The sequence below is a fragment of the Suricata suricatta genome, chromosome 2 (genome assembly GCF_006229205.1).
Source record: "Suricata suricatta isolate VVHF042 chromosome 2, meerkat_22Aug2017_6uvM2_HiC, whole genome shotgun sequence".
Classification (NCBI taxonomy): domain Eukaryota; kingdom Metazoa; phylum Chordata; class Mammalia; order Carnivora; family Herpestidae; genus Suricata; species Suricata suricatta.
Window position 1 is genome coordinate 109,594,782 of NC_043701.1, and position 16,294 is coordinate 109,611,075.

At 41.8% G+C, this 16,294-nt stretch overlaps 1 protein-coding gene across 3 annotated transcripts in view; it reads right to left on the reverse strand.

Annotated features, from left to right (window-relative positions):
• HEATR1 (HEAT repeat containing 1) overlaps positions 1-16,294 on the reverse strand; it is a 50,307-nt gene that overhangs the window by 4,563 nt on the left and 29,450 nt on the right. For 2 of the 3 annotated variants that reach the window (XM_029931643.1, XM_029931645.1), the window contains 16 exons: positions 15,834-15,952; positions 15,617-15,738; positions 13,782-13,910; positions 12,142-12,372; positions 11,329-11,455; positions 9,409-9,569; positions 5,979-6,025; positions 5,737-5,860; positions 4,992-5,132; positions 4,210-4,496; positions 3,378-3,528; positions 2,331-2,489; positions 1,811-1,945; positions 1,568-1,672; positions 1,309-1,477; positions 653-807 (listed from right to left, as the gene is read on the reverse strand). In XM_029931643.1, coding sequence (XP_029787503.1) covers positions 653-807; positions 1,309-1,477; positions 1,568-1,672; positions 1,811-1,945; positions 2,331-2,489; positions 3,378-3,528; positions 4,210-4,496; positions 4,992-5,132; positions 5,737-5,860; positions 5,979-6,025; positions 9,409-9,569; positions 11,329-11,455; positions 12,142-12,372; positions 13,782-13,910; positions 15,617-15,738; positions 15,834-15,952 — 2,362 coding nt within the window. The remainder of the gene's footprint in view (positions 1-652; positions 808-1,308; positions 1,478-1,567; positions 1,673-1,810; positions 1,946-2,330; positions 2,490-3,377; positions 3,529-4,209; positions 4,497-4,991; positions 5,133-5,736; positions 5,861-5,978; positions 6,026-9,408; positions 9,570-11,328; positions 11,456-12,141; positions 12,373-13,781; positions 13,911-15,616; positions 15,739-15,833; positions 15,953-16,294) is intronic. The other variant, XM_029931644.1, reaches the window with a different exon arrangement.

A 16,294-nucleotide genomic window follows, 5' to 3' on the forward strand; every position in this document is an offset into this window, starting at 1 on the left:
ATCCAACTGTAGAAAATTATAAATCTAACCATGAGACCTTATATTCTGCCTTCTATTTGAAAAATTCAAAAGTAAAACTTGGTAGGTATACACCACTAGGAGGATAAGTTCTATACATTAAAAATGAAAAATCAATTTTGAAATAAAAATTTCACTTAAAGCCTGAAAAAGAAAGCCCAGCAAGCTGTAATTTTAGTAGATACAAATCTAGTGGAAATTGAATAGTGAATCAAAAAGAATGACATCTTGCCATGCACACTAACGTGGATGGAACTAGAGTGTGTTATGCTAAGCGAAAAGTCAGAAAGTATCATATGATTTCACCTCTATGTGGAATTTAAGAAATACAACAGATGAACACAGGAGAAGAGAAGAATAAGATAAAACAGAGAGGAAGGCAAACCATAAGAGACTTAAATACAGAGAACAAACTGAGGGTTACCAGAGGGCTGGTGGGTGGGGGGATGGGCACTAAGGAGGGCACTTGTTGGGATGAGCACTGAGTGTTGTATGTAAGTGATGAATTTCTAAATTCTACTGAAACCATTATTACACTATATGTTAACTAACTTGGATTTAAATATAATTAAGAAACAAATTTAACAGTGATGGCAATTTATCATTTGTCAAAAAGATGGTTCCATGTGGTTACCTGGTCCACCAGGGGCATCATCAAGGCTTCTGCTCTCTCTTTACTGATAAAATGCTGAGTATCAAAAAGGAAGATTTTATATAAACAGTTCAAAATAAACTGTAATAGCAAGCAGCACTTTTCAGGGTCATTGTCAGAATCAAAAAATGCTTCATCTGTAGATAGGGGAGAGTAAAAGTGAAAAAAAATTATTTTCACAATTTAACCTCCAAGGTTTAAATTCACATCACTAATTAACAATACAATCAGAAGAATATTTCTAAAATGATACAGAAGTCAGGATGAAGGCATGACAGAAAGCCGGTGGCTCTCGGGGATGGCTCCTTCTGCAGGAGCCACGTTCTCAGGTCCAATCATTCAGTTTGGCAAGTTAAACTACCACTTATCGAGTGGGTTGCTTGTTAGCAGTAAAGAAAACACCAATCTTCCATCTTTACATCTTAAAGTGACTTCCAGTAACTTATAGTAGCATGCGCCCATTTACCTTATTCTTTCTTCTAAGTGAGTCAACTGGTTAGTAACGTTTTCATTCTGTTGAAGCAAACACTTCAATGCCTGTTGACTGACTATGAAAACCTTCACCCTCCTTATACTTTTTATGTCTACTGGACCTGTGTAAGACAGAGCAAAGGTGTCGGCTGGAGTCCGATACCCACCTGTTTTGGAGATGTTCACCTGGTTCAAGGTGTCAGCAAAAGGCTTCACCAAGTGGCCAGCAAACAGAGTAAAAAGCCCTTTCAATTTTTCAGCAATGCTATCTGCTAAGTTGTAAAACGTCAAAAGTCTGTCCTTTGGGGCATCCTCTGTTTTAGCCCAATCAAACAGCTAAAAAGAGAAAGTAGTATTAGTTTATTGTATGTATCTTGTAACACTGATGTATGGGCACAAAGGAGACATGGAAGAAGAAAAGCTTACCTTAAAAAACAGGGGCCTGAATGTGACTTCAGAAAGTTTTACCACCATGGCTACTAGACAGTCAATGATACAATTCTCTGTTTTTCCAATTTCCTCCAGATTATCCTGAAAACAGATTAGCCAGATTATTCACATGTGGAACTAAATAACTTTGGCAAGTAAAACAGATTACATGGCTAGATTTTTCTCTGGCTCTTAAACAAGCAGATAACTTTGGATCTGGGGAAGCGGAAACGAGCTTACTTCAGAGTGCTGTGCTCGGAAGTCCAGGGCTTCCAAGAAGAAGGCGGTCAGCTGAGCCTGGTGGGACATGAGCTCCTCCTTCTTCATGACCCCGATGTGCTCTTGCAAGATGCTCATAAACGGACGCATGTGCTTCTACCAGGAACACAGTAAAGAGATATGCCGATGCTAAAGATTCTCAGAGTTCATTAATGCATTTATTAATTAAATAACCATCCTCATCAGGCCGCCTGGGTAGCTCAGTCGGTTAAGCATAGAACTTCAGCTCAGGTCATGATCTCATGGTCTGTGAGTTCGAGCCCCCCTGCACTGGGCTCTGTGCTGGCAGCTCAGAGCCTAGAGCCTCCTTCGGATTGTGTCTCCCTCTCTCTGCCCCCACCCCACTCATGCTCGGTCTCTCATAATAAATATTAAAAAAATTTAAAAACTTAAAAAAAAAAAAACCCGAAGTGAAAACTTAGAAATTTCAGTACTGTATCTCTCTTCCCCAAAGTCTAATTAATACCCAGTATGCTCTAACCTTCCAGTTCTTCTCAATTTGCTTGTATGTTCTGTTGATCGCTGGCAATAAGACTCGGGGTGAGAGCATGGTAGCCAGTGTCTTTTTAAGGGATGTGACACGGACATTAGCTTGTGAAGCAGGACCCATTTCACTTGTGATTTTCTCCAAATGAACCACCTAAAGGAATATAAAAACCAAGATCAAAGCCAGTATGAGAACTCACTGACAATGCCTGGCAACTTATAGAAGTCAATCCAGAGGCTAGTGGCTGGGGACAGCTCAGTGCACTGTAGTTTCACAGAATTCCTTTCAAAGCCAGCCTTGACCAACTGCAGGTACAAATGAACAGATGCTTCTCTCCCAAGTGGAGTCAGGGGTGTAGGTAAATGGTGGAAGGAAGAAGGACACAGAGCACTCAGAAAGATGGGTGTTTTTAGAGGACAGGAATCCAGACACCATGAGAAGAGTCCAGTTTGTTCTTGCTAATGGCAAATGACCAATACAACAGAACAGAGTGAGGACGTTCTGGGGCATTTTCAGTTCAAAGTGCCCTTTGCCCACCGCCCATGTGCCAAGTAACCACTGAACAGCAACAGAGGGATTCTGGTTTTGAAAGACAACTTAGAACTAAAAAACCTTTCACATTAGAAACAAACAGGGCTCACAAGATTCTATAAGCAATACAAGGCAGCTCTACCAGCCCAACACCAAGGATCTCACGGAGGGGAAAGAAAGGTGATAAAAGACATTCTGCAAAATGTGTCAAGCGTCCAACTTTGGTTCAGGTCATGATCTCACGGATTGTGGGTTCGAGCCCCGCGTCAGGCTCTGTGCTGACAGCTCAGAGCCTGGAGCCTGCTTTGGATTCTGTGTCTCCCTCTCTCTCTGCTCCTCCCCTGATCATGCTCTCTCTTGCTCTCAAAAATAAACAAACATAAAAATATATATATATGTATATATATATAATTAAAAAAAAGCAAGCAATGACCATTTCGACAGCATGATTAAACAGGAGGGATGATGGGAGAAAAAAGGGCATGGCATGTTGAGGTCACCGCAGCTCACCTGGGACAGGACACCCTCTAGGTAAGGACTGATGAAGTGTGGGAGGGTCTCCACAACCTTCTGCAGGGCCGCCAAGGCACTGAGCAGATAGACCTCTCCGGAGACCAGCTCACTGGTATTTCTCATTGTTGTCAGCAATGACGGCATCAGGCTAGACATAAAAAACAAAAGAGTTTTAGAGTAACTAAGAATGGAGTAAAAGTTATTATGCAAAAATGCAAACAGCTGGGCCCGCTACATCACACTATGTAACAGCCTAAAAAATGTGTCTACACATTTTATGAGACAAGGAGCAAGAAACCTCCCAGTATCAATAGTTACCCATTTTAAAAAATATCAGGGCCTTTCAATTTAATACCTGCTACGCATCAGGCGCTGTGCAAAAAGCCTTACATGCATCTCCCTACCAGAATCCCACGAGGTAGGTGCGGTCTCGGTTTTAGGGACGGCAGAGCTCTAACAGACTGAGTAACCTGCCCGGGGCTGCACAGCCAGGAAATACCAAGGCCCAAGGGGAAAGTCAGGAGCATTCAACTCTGAACTTGGGCTACACGAGGCAGCTTTTGCCTGAACGAAAGGAATCCCCCTCACAGGGCTTCACCCCTGCTTCCTAGTTACAGCTGCCCCAAGGGGGAGTGAAAAGTGGGAGGCAACACACATCATAAAGGGAAATGAGAATGTTGTGATTTTTAGCCTGAAGAAAAGATCAAATCTTAAATCTAATGTTACAAACATAACCTCTACTGAGAGGCAAAAGAAAAAAAATCACTAAGGTATTTTTCAATTTGTACTCGAAACCCCAGGCGATGGCCCCGGGCCCAGGCCCCAGTACCTGGGAAGCTGAGGGATGGCGAGTGCCTGCACGACGGAGGTCGCCTCTGCCACGCACAGCAGGGCGCTTCCCAACACATTCTTCTCTTCTTCGGTTTCTGGTGCAATCAGTTTCACTGCAGTGTCCAGCACGGGGACAAAAGGCTCTGGATTTTCTGCACCAAAATTCTTACACAAAAGCTTTAGAGTATACAAAGCAGTCTGTCTGTTTACTGCTTGTTCTTCTGTCTTTTTTGTGTGCTGCACAATGGCCAAAAGGACTGGAACCAGTTTTAGGAAACGATACACCTGAAGAGGTCAGCCAAAAATTTTAAATAATTAGAGATGCAGACAAAAATACCAGTCCATCTTTCCCCTTTTTATTGCTTGAGGCTGCCTAACTGAAAATCGGACTAAGAGGTCCCACACAATTATGCACAAGCAATTGTTTCCCTATCTGCATCATTTACCACTGAGCCGGCGTATGTGCTTATGGCCAAGTTTGGACGAGTTTACTAATGCACCCACTGGTCTGGAGAAAATGAGGATTATATGACGCTAAAGCTAAGACCGCGTACCGTCCACATTAGAAACAGCTCCGTTAGGTTAGATTCCATCCTAAGAACTCTTATCCCAATTCCTATTAACATCACATTTTAGAAACACACCTACCGGCATATTCAGATATTAATATACTTATTTAAATTGGAGCGCTCAGGGAAATGACAAACTCAAGGGAGTTAAAATGCAGCTCTTCGACAAAGCACAGAATGGTGAGTGGATATGGCGACAGTCCTCACTCACAAAGGCCTTTTTCCAGGATGTACGCTGCTGTAGCTTGTTGTTCAGAAGGTCCAGCGCTTTCCGGCGGACAGACGGTAGCGGGTTATCCAGCAGCCCTCTGATCACAGCTATGAAGGTTTCCGTGGGCAGCAAGGCATTGACCTACACCGCAGTTTTACATTGAACCAAAAAATGTTACACAAGGGAAGATCCATTCAGATTAAGATGGATTTCTGTTCGCTGCATACCTCTAGGTTCCAGGCAGTTTGTGCCCTTTTTCGTTCTTACACTAACCTTCCAGGCAGGCACTGCTAACCACATTTAAAAAAGAAAAGAAAACAAACAAACATGCTGATGCTAACACTATGTGAACAGCTCAAAGTCTCGTAGCTAGATTTTGAACAGTGATCCTGATGTCAAGCCCAGAGATATTTCTGATACCCCATATACTCTACCTAAAAAAGGTAGTTTTCTTCTATTCCACTTGCATAAAGTAGAACATTATACAGTATTAGATGTAGATGACTGAATCTTAAAGTATCATTTTTAGTGAGGCACATGCTCTCCTAATTTGTAGGTAAATAATCATTTTCAGATGAATTTATCTCTAGCCATTAAGGATTCTCTTCCAAGAAAAATGTGAGTTGCATTATGGTAAGAAAAACTATCACTAAGTTTATTCCTAAAGTAAACCTTTCTATCAACTAGCTTCACATGGACATGGAAACAGCCACGGAACACAGTGGACGGGGGAGTGGAAGCCCACCTTATCTAACAGGTCGTAGGCTTTGCTAAGCAGCGCCCGCCAGAACTTCACCGTCAGCTTGTCTGCATTTCTCTCCATGGACTGTGCTACAGCGTTAATATAGCCAAGAATTGTTTCTAGCAACCTAAAACAGAGGAGGTTCGTAGGAGAGTCTTGTCCACTGTTCTTCCAGCTTTTTGATAAAAAGTTGGAAATTATTTCCATATACAAATTAAAAAAAAATTCTTTTTTAAGTAACATACCTCTGTTCAAGGCCCTTTAAAACCTGAGCACCACCACTTTCAACCACCTAATTTTGAAAGAAAGTATCATTAGAGCTAGAAATAAAAAAATCATTTGAAGTAGGTGCAGTGAAGATCATTGATAAGACTATTCAATTCAAACCTCTCAGGGACTGTTTTCTGACATTACAATTGAATCAGGTTCAGATCTACCCCGTCAAACCGTAGTAACTATTTCCTTTAATTACTCTACTCAGTGATTATGCTCTATAGATACCTGTGGCATCTGTATGTATTAGAAAGATTCAGAAATACAGCCATCCACACTCATTTACCTACCAATTTTACATTAGTAAAATTACATACATTAAACTTAAAATTACATACATTAGCTCCTGGCTAACAGCATGACATTATAAACATTACAGATACCAGCATAATCCCTACCTCTCTCATCCCTTCCCTTGGCAAGTGTCCCCAGACCCACAAACTTGAACCTGCTGTTAAATGTTGTCAGCACAGCACAGCCAGCAACATGCTTTTCTGGGGGGTATCAGAGCTCTGAGATCGGTCTAGAGACTGGTGCTGACCTAGCGGTCACTTAACACCCCTTGCACTGCAGTGCATACTGTAGCATATCTGCTCATCCATCTGCTTACTGCGGAGGTTTGGTTTATGTCCATTTTCTTGTCAGCGAGGACATCAGAAAAGAACATTGTATATGTCTCCTTGAACAAGCGAGCACGTTTCTGCAGAGCATATACCCCAGAAAGGGAATGGCTAGATCATAACAAACATGCACCTCCAGCGTGACTGGAGAGCGCGGACCGCTTTCTGAAGCGGCAATCCCGAGACAGTACCTGCCACGGGGCTCACCAACAACCGTGTCCCCAGCCTTGCCACTTCCTGCGACTAAGAGCTTTTAAACTTTTGCCAATTTGATGGGACATCATAGTGGCATCTTGTTTAATCTGCAATTCCCTTCTTACTAGAGAGGTTATTTTGTTGTATATTAACATTCACCATTTGTTGTAAATTCATGTTCTTTTCCAGATGTTCTAATGGGAACGGGTACTTTTTAATTTATGTCTGTGGCTTTCTTTTCATTTTGTTTATGGTGGCTATTGTTGAAATGTACTTTTAAAGAAATTCTTCTACACTCCTCTGGTAACAACATTCTGGTTTTCTTATAAGTGTTCCCTTTCACACTGAAATAGTAATTTTTTAATCTATCTAAAATTGTCATTGGTGTATATGGTGTAACACCGGTCTTCTTTCCCCACATGGAAAACAAATGGTGCCCGCTCTAGTGACCGGAAGTTCTCTTTCCCTAGCTACTCTGTGATGCCCCTTCCACATGAAAGTATTTCTTCCATGTGCACAGGGTACTGTCCACACCGACTGGCCATGGTCACACTGACCTGCCTGGCTGCTCTGGCACCACCACTGTCCTTGGCAAGCTCGCCAAGGACAGAGCAGGGTCTACACTAATCCCTATCAAGCAAGCGTTCTAAACTAATTCTTCCCTCTAGGATTTTGCCGAATGTTTTTTGAGATTCTTACATGTCATTCTTTTGCTGAATAGAAACAATGACAGGATATCGTTGTTCCAGACTTTATAACCCCTGTCTCATTATGACAAGTGATGTAAACCAGTGTCTGATACCTTCATTAGGCCAAGGAAGTTCCCATCTATCTTAGTTGCTAGGAGGATTCTTCCTTAAATCATAAGTACTGAATGTATTCAATTATTTCTCTACAATACTTCAGTGATCATATGGTTTCCCGTTGACCTGCTCAAGCAGTAGACCACAACACAGACTTTCTAATGCTCAACGATTCTGAGGTTTCTGATCCTTCTTTCTCTCATTGTTCTTTATGTCTTCATTTTCTCTATTTCCTTCTTCCTGTCTATGTTTAAAGTTTAACACACAAACAGGAAGGCATACAAATCACACGTAGAGCTCGCTACATTCAGGTAAAGAAGAGAGTCTAGTAAAGCCTTTTAAAAGCATTGCAGAATCCTTTCTCTACTGGACCTTCATTATTGCCTTTTCCTTCCTTCCCAAAGGTAAACACTGTCCTTACTTCTACAACCAGAGATCTGTTTTGCCTGTTTTTGAAGTTTATATAACTAGACTCACAGGGCATATTCTTTTGTGTCTGCCTTTCTTTCAAGATTACCTTTATGAGATTCACTCATGTCCATTTATGATGACAGACCCCTTATGCACTCCATTGTTGACAGACACTTGGCTTGTTGCTAGTTCTGGGCTACCACAAATACTGCTTTTACGAATGTTCTTGTAGATGTCTTTTCGTGCCTATGCTCTTATATTCTGCTGGGTATACAGGCATACCTTGAAGATACTGCAGGTTCAGTTCAAGACCACCACAACAAAGTGAGTATCATAATAAAGCGAGCCAAATTTTTGGTTTCTCAGTGCAATAAAAGTTACATTTAGGGCCACCTGGGTGGCTCAGTGAGTTAAGTGTCTGACTTCAACTCGGGTCATGATCTCACAGTTCGTAGATTCAAGCCCTGTGTCGGGCTCTGGGCTTACACTGTGGAGCCTGCCTGGCTCTCTCGCCCTCTCTCTCTCTGCCCCTCCCTGACTTGCCCTTTCTCTCTCTCTCAAAATATACCTTTAAAAAAAGTTCTACTTATACTAACTATAATCTATGATATGTGCAACAGCATTATATACATATATAAATACCAATGTATGTAACTTGAAAAATACCTTGATGCTAAAAATGTTAACTACCATTGGGCTTTCAGCAAGGCCTAATCAACACAGATCACCGTAACAAACAGAATGAAAATGTTTGAAAAATTGTGAGAATTACCAAAATGTGACACAGAGACATGAAATGATCAATTGCTATTGAAAAAATGGTGCTGAGAGACTTGCTTGCTGCAGAGCTACCAGCCTATGATTTGTAAAACATACACCTTCCGTGAAGCCCAGTAAAATGGGCCTACACGCCTGTGTACCACTAGAGAATGGAATTATCCAGCTGCAGGGTTAAGACACGTACAGCCTTACCAGATCACGCCACACAGTTTTTAGGTAAGCTTTGTTTTTTCCCAATTATCTTTTTGTAAAAATTTTTAATGTTTTATTTTTGAGACCGAGAAAGATAGAACATGAGCAGGGAAGGGGCAGAGAGAGAGGGAGACACAGAACACTTAGCAGGTTCCAGGCTCTGAGCTGTCAGCACAGAGCCTGACATGGGGCTTGAACCCACAAACCATGAGATCATGACCTGAGCCAAAGGTGGAAGCTTAACCAACTGAGCCACCAGGTGCTCCTGTTTTTTTCTATTGTCTATAAAGGCAGACCTCATGTTTTTATATTTGCCAATCCATTTTCACTAGCTTAAAAGATAGTTCCTTTAGAAAAAGCAAAATCATTTTGTCATAAACACATTTAAAAGAACACATCACCTTTTTGATAAAATTATTGGAAGCCAGGAGCTGAGACATGAAGGACACGGACAAAAATTTAAAATGCCGCAGCTGCTTGCTCGTGTGAGTGTCTATATTAAAAATCTGTAGCACCTCTTCTTGTGATTCACTTTTAGTGGATGCTGCTTTGGAAACAGCTTCTGAAAAAGAGGAACAGGACAAGTGACGTCACTCATCTTCAAGCAGAATCTTCACAGACGCAGACACAATGAGCATGGAAAAAGGGGTGCAATTTTCTGAGAGGAATTTGTGAATCTGGTACATCCCATTTTTTCTCTCCTGAATTAGCGAAAGATGTGTATTTACCAACAGAGCATCCAAGAGCATGGAGAAGAGAGTATGTAAGATAAACACACGCACACAAACAGGACAACTGAGACAAGCAAATGAAAGACGACGACATTTAAAAAGGAACCCTTAAATGTTGCCTCTATTCCCAATCCTGAAGCCTCAGAAGTATTTACACAGTGGCTCACAAGAGTCTGAAGGAGGGTCACCTCCAGCCTTTAACGTTTAATTCTAAAAGTTTGAAGATGTGTGTCCTAAAACTGTAGAATCCTCTATCTAAATTTATCTAGTATAAAAGGGTTTGAAGGTGCAGTGTTTGGGGGGGTCCATGGTGGGCCACTTAAAGAACACTCGCTGTCCTAAAGAGTGACTCAAACTGAAGACGTCTCCATAAGTGGTCACCACACAAGGCTCTCCTGGCCTGTCCTAATGCCGACTGTGGGATCAGACAAGCCACTGCCTGGCCAAACAGCTGACCATACAGAAATCTGTCCATGGGGTCCTTAATCTCTTCTTTCCAATGCTCCTTACTGCTCTGTTCCAAAGGGCAGAGAATTAAGAACATGTTAAACCCTTTCTTAAACCAGTCTAACTGGTGCTGCAATGAGTGGACTTTTTTTCAAAACTCACATATATGGTAAAAATTTAATATTTGGTCACCAAAGTGGTGGCACCTATTTTTTTCTCATAAATGTCTTCACAAATATTCTAATGAGAAGTTAAGACACAGCTAATATGCTGCTGACTTGTCATTTTACCGTAATTCATGCCGGACATACCTGCACTACTTCACAGCCAACACACTCACACGAAAGCACAGAAGTGTAAAAGCCAACGTGCCGATTCAAAGGGTCACGTGTACCCCAATTCTATAAAGCAGCACTATCAACAACAAAGTATGGAAAGAGCCCAAATGTCTGACTGACAAATGTATAAGGAATATATATATATATGTGTATATATATATATATATATATACACATACACACAAAATGGAATGTTATTCAGTGATCAAAAAGAATGAAATCTTGTCACCTGCAACAACATGGATAGATGGAACTAGAGTGTGTTATGCTAAGTGAAAAAAGTCAGAGGAAGGTAAGTATCATATGATTTCACCTCTATGTGGAATTTAAGAACCAAAACAGATGAACAAAAGGGATGGGAAGGAAAAATAAGATAAAAACAGAAAGGGAGATCAACCATAAGAGACTCTTAAATACAGAGAACAAATTGAGGCTTGCTGGAGGAAAAGTGGGGGATGAGGTGGGTTAAATCGGTGATGGGCCCTAAGGAGGGCACTTGTTGGGATGAGCACTGGGTGTTGTATATGTGAGGAATCACTGGGTTCTACTCCTGAAACCAACAGTACACTGTATGTTAATTAACTTGAATTTAAATAAATGGAAACAAAAAAGCCAATGCGAATGTGTGAGGAGAGGCAAGGAGAAATCCTACTTACCATTTTCTGTAAGAATTTGAGAAGGCAGACGATCACATTAAAAATTAAGTTACTTATAAAAACCCCTCTAACATGTACTGTGTGCTCTGAGGATGACCTGCATGGTCTTCTGGTGACTCAACAATAACCAACACCCGGCTGTGACTGACCTTCTTTTTCTTCTGGCAGCTTCATTAAGTACTGAAGAAGATTCATCAAGCTTTCTATCTGATGTTGGACACTAAATTCACAACAGACTGAAATCCAAAATTCAGTGTCTGCCTCTAAAATAGCATCCTGTATAGAGAAAAGAAATAGGCAATAAAACTATACCTATCAAATTTATGTAACCAAGTACAAAGGAGGGAAATGTTTGAAAAATATTTCTTAGCATGCAAAGGCATTACATACTGTTCCTTACAGTCCTATGTATCACCAGATGAATGAGTTACTGAGCTTCTTACCTAAAAATGCCAATTTATGAGAATTATGTTGGCATAATTCCAGGATTATCTGCATTATGATTTTTAGCAGAACTGAACATACCCTTTTACTCAGAATAGGTCTACCTCTATTCCCAGATGCTGTGTCTAAAAAGTCATTTAAAAGCAGTCCTCGGCCTGTACGTTCCGCCCTCATCTATCTAAACGAGGCTCTTCAAAACCACCACCGTGTTGTCACCGTTTTGAGGACGTGGACGCTCGTCCTCTCCCCCATGAAATGCCTTAAGAACCACTTACAAGAGACAGCCTCATTACTTTATAGCTCTGCCATTAGGCTGAAAATAGAACCACTCGGCATCGCACCAGACGGGTTCTCTGAAAGGTCAGATCACCCACAGCAGATGATCAGTTGCTACTGAAAACACTCCGAGCACCACTGCGAAGAATGTCAGTCTCTTTACACACGGCTGCGAGCACAGGCAGCCTCACGCTTCAGGAACACGAACGTGTGCCTTCTCTCGCCCCCCTCTATGCTCTGACCTTCTCTCCACCGGCAGCCAGCAGCACTGTTTTCGTGACGTACTGTTCGAAGAGCAGGACGAGGAGAACCCAGAGGAACCTGTCTGCACCCAGCGTGTCGACAAGCTGAACGAGGATGGGCAGGCGCCTGTGCTCTGGGACGTGCGGCAGCGCATCCACAAATACGTTCACGATTTTCACCACGACCTCTTCCACGTTTCTTGTGACTTCCGCTGAGTCTCCGCCATCAGACTGCAGAACATTAAGTAGGGACAGTGAATAGGAGCAAACAACTCTCCACAAATGAAACTTTTAAGCGGACTTGGAAAGGCCTTCAGATGTAGTTATCAGAGAATCTGAATAATCAAAGGCCTATCAGTAAATATTCAAAGAGCACAGGCAACGTCCCAGGCACTGACGGTGTAGGATGCCAGCCCCGTCCCGAAGATTTATCATCTGTATGAAACACAGCTCACACGTGGAAAGCGAACACTAGGAGGCACTGAATGGCAGGTGCCAAGTATGGGGCACTTAGAACAGTCTGTCCTCAGGCTGACCAGGAGGCTGCACAAATCAAGCAGGACTTGTGCCCGCTTGTGCCCATGAAGAATGGGTGTAACCTACGTGTACAGAAAGGCCAGCAACTCCCTGCTGCTTTCAGAATAAAGTTCAGACCATTTAACTCTAATAGCAATCCTCCAAATACGGCCGTTGAATCAAAGAACAGAGTAAGGACTTGCACAAGTGAACGAACCAATGCCCTCCACTTCTCCCTGTCTCAGCGCGGCCCTCCACAAACTGATCGCCGCACCTTCCTCACATGCACTGTGCATGCTCTCAAACCTGGCCTCTTCACTGGGCGAATCCTATCCTTCGTTTATGCCAGCCAGTTCAAATTCTATTTCCTCTGAACCTCTGTGGTCTTCAGGGCCGACGTGCCCTCCTCTATTGGAGCCCTTCACCCCTCCCCTATTCTACCAGCTCACATACTACTGTGCATACGGCTACTTTTCTTTTTCTATCTGTCCTATAGTTGGTGGCACCTGTTGGACACAGACAACACCAACCTAATACCAAGATTAAAAGGAGACGGTGCTGGACATGGTCCACCCTGGAATGGTCAATAATGTGAGAAAGGCACTAACAGCAAGTGGGAGTGAACAGAAAATGGCAGCAGATGACCAGGCTCTTTCATCTTCAAGGCTGCTTTTCAAACTGCTCACCCTTACTGGCAGACACTCAATTGTCTTTTTGAGCACCTGGCTCTTAGCAAACGTTCAGAAAATGTCTGTTGAAACTGCGTATTAACAAACTTGCCACTGTAGCTCTAAAATGTCCTGTCTTCACTGACCTGAGCAAGGATATTACCCAACTGCAATGTCCTGAAATATACAGCAAACGCAAATTCCCTCTGTTGGAGTCGCGCTAAGACACGTATGCAGTTATGCCCTCCCAGCAAGCAGAACTAGCTATGCACGTGCATGTTCATGTTTCCCGAAAGGACATTATCACTAAAACTCATTCTTAGCTCCACCATTCCAAAATTTCAGAGGCGCAAACACCTGAGCATTTCAGAAAGGCTTGCAACGTCAGTTAAGTTTCATACTATATATAATTTATAAAGTTAAAAGGAATACCAACGATGATATAAAACAGCTTACCCGAATAAGTGCTGGGATGACCATTTTCACTGTCTTGTTAATAACTTGAAAACTGTAAGTATCATCTAGACGCATGACACTGGCTCCCATAAAAGTGAAAATAGACATGATATTGTGTAGAACTTTATCCTGAAAGAAAACACACCTTTCGGCATTTTCTATTTTAAGCATATCAAATATCAATGATTCGTTATAACTCAGCAATAAAAGAGGAAACAACCCCACTGAACAACGGGCAAAGGATTTCCAAAGACATTTTTCCAAAGACAAACAAATGGTCACTGAACACATGAAAAGATGCTCAACATTATCAGTCATTTAGAAAAATGCAAAATCCAAATAAGATACTTCACAGATAAGGATGACTATTTAAAAAAAAAACAAAAAAACAAAAAAACCCCCGGTAAGGGGTGCCTGAGTGGCTCAGTTGGTAGAGCACCTGACTTCGGTTCAGGTCATGATCTCGTGGTTCATGGGTTGGAGCCTCGTGTTGGACTCTGTGCTGACAGCTCAGAGCCTGGAGCCTGCTTCAGGTTCTGTGTCTTCCTCTCTCTCTCTGCCTCTCGCCTGCTTGCACTCTGTCTCTCTCTCAAAAATAAACAAACTTAAAAAGACAGTATCAACTAGCACTGAAGATATGGAGAAATTAAAATTCTCATATGCTGCTGCTGGCTATAAAATGATATTATAGATGCTTTGAAAAACAGTCCAGCAGTTTCTTAGAATACTAAAGTTAATTTCTGACCCAGCAATCCCACTACTAGGTATACACCAGAAAGTAGAAACAACTTAAACATCCATCAACTGATGAACAAATATGCAAAATCTGGTATCTACATGTAGTGGAGTATTACTCGGCCATAAAAAAGGAATACTGACTTAAGCTTCAACATGGATGAACCTTGAAAACATGATGCTTAAGGTTTTTACTTTGATGTTGCAGACATTAAAAAGGGCACATATTACAGGATTTCTTTTATTGGAAATGTCCAAGATAGGCAAACGTATAGAGAGAAAGTAGATTAATGGTTGCTGGGGAAGAAACTCGTGAAAGATGGAACAAGAAGTGACAGTTAATGAGCATAGGGTTTCTTTCCGGGGCGAGAGAAATATTCTGGTAGGAGATAATGGTGGCAGGTATAGAACTTCGTGAATATAATAAAACCAGTGAATAGTACACCTATTTTAATGGTTGAATTTTACGGTGTATAAACTATATTTCAATATAAACAAAGAAAAAACATCAATGATTCTTAATTGTTCCCGGATTATCAACTCCTCTGAGGGCTACTGGCTCTTCCAAGAAAAAAGTCCTAGACTCAAAATCTCGCACATGATGTTAGTACAGAAAGACCGCCAAAGCTCATGGAGAGTGCCAGCTAGGAACCTGTGACCCAAATCTCCAATACGAACAACTTCAATCTCTTCAAAAGATGTATTTCTATAAGGAACATGATTTCTCTACCTGAGGCAGTTTATAATCCAATTTCTTTCCTCAAGTCACTGGCTGAGAGCTGTCTGAGGAGAAGAGAATGGTAATTTTTTCAAGTAACACTAACACAGCTACACTGTGCCGGGCTCTGTGCGAACCATAAGCTACCCAGTCACGTCCTCACAATAATCCTACAAAGAAGGTTACTATTACTGCCACTTTACAAAAAGAGGACCCGAAGCATGATCAAGCAGCTCACCCTGCCTCAGCTAGTAAGAGACAGGGCTGACGGTCCACCAATGAGACCCAAAGGCACCGAATTCGGACCAGCGAGCACTTAGGTATTCCCACTGAAGAAAGAACATATCTAAAATACCTGAAGTCTCAAATCCTTAATACTTACAGGAAAAATTCCAGCAACAGTACCCAGAAGTAGAAGGGCATGGTGATGGGTCTGAGGCATCTCTGAAACACGGATGCACTGGACGATCAATTCCACATTGAACTTCTCCTCATCTAGAATATCTACAGCGATGAAAAAGAGGAAGCTCTCTAAGTGGTGGGCCCATCCACACGCACAGCAGGGCTCTCTCACCCCTTCCTTCCAACAAAGTACATACCCTTTGGTATTTTGCCACCTTCTGGAGAGAGCTTCTGGCAGATGTTGAGCAAACAACTAAGTATTAATTGTTTGGTGTATTCCATATTTCCCTGCTCCAGTGGCAAAGGTTCTAAACTCCTTCAGGACCCCCCAGAAAAAAACATAATGGGAAATCAAAAGAGTTACACAATTTCAGTGATACATTAATTACCAATGTCCATAACACATACTTCATTAGGAATAACTAAAGTATTAAACGTAGACTATAAACAAGATGTTAAGATTCTGATGCTAATTTTTTTTCTCATACAGGTAGGTGCTTAATGCCAAAGTGCCTCTCTGTTGTACTTTCCATCGACTTAATTGAAACCTTAGAGAATTACTTTGCTTTTTAGGCAGTGAAAGCAAATATCCACACTACAATGGCAGCTATCAATCTAATAATTTACACCTAAAAACATAGCAAGTTTCACACTAGAT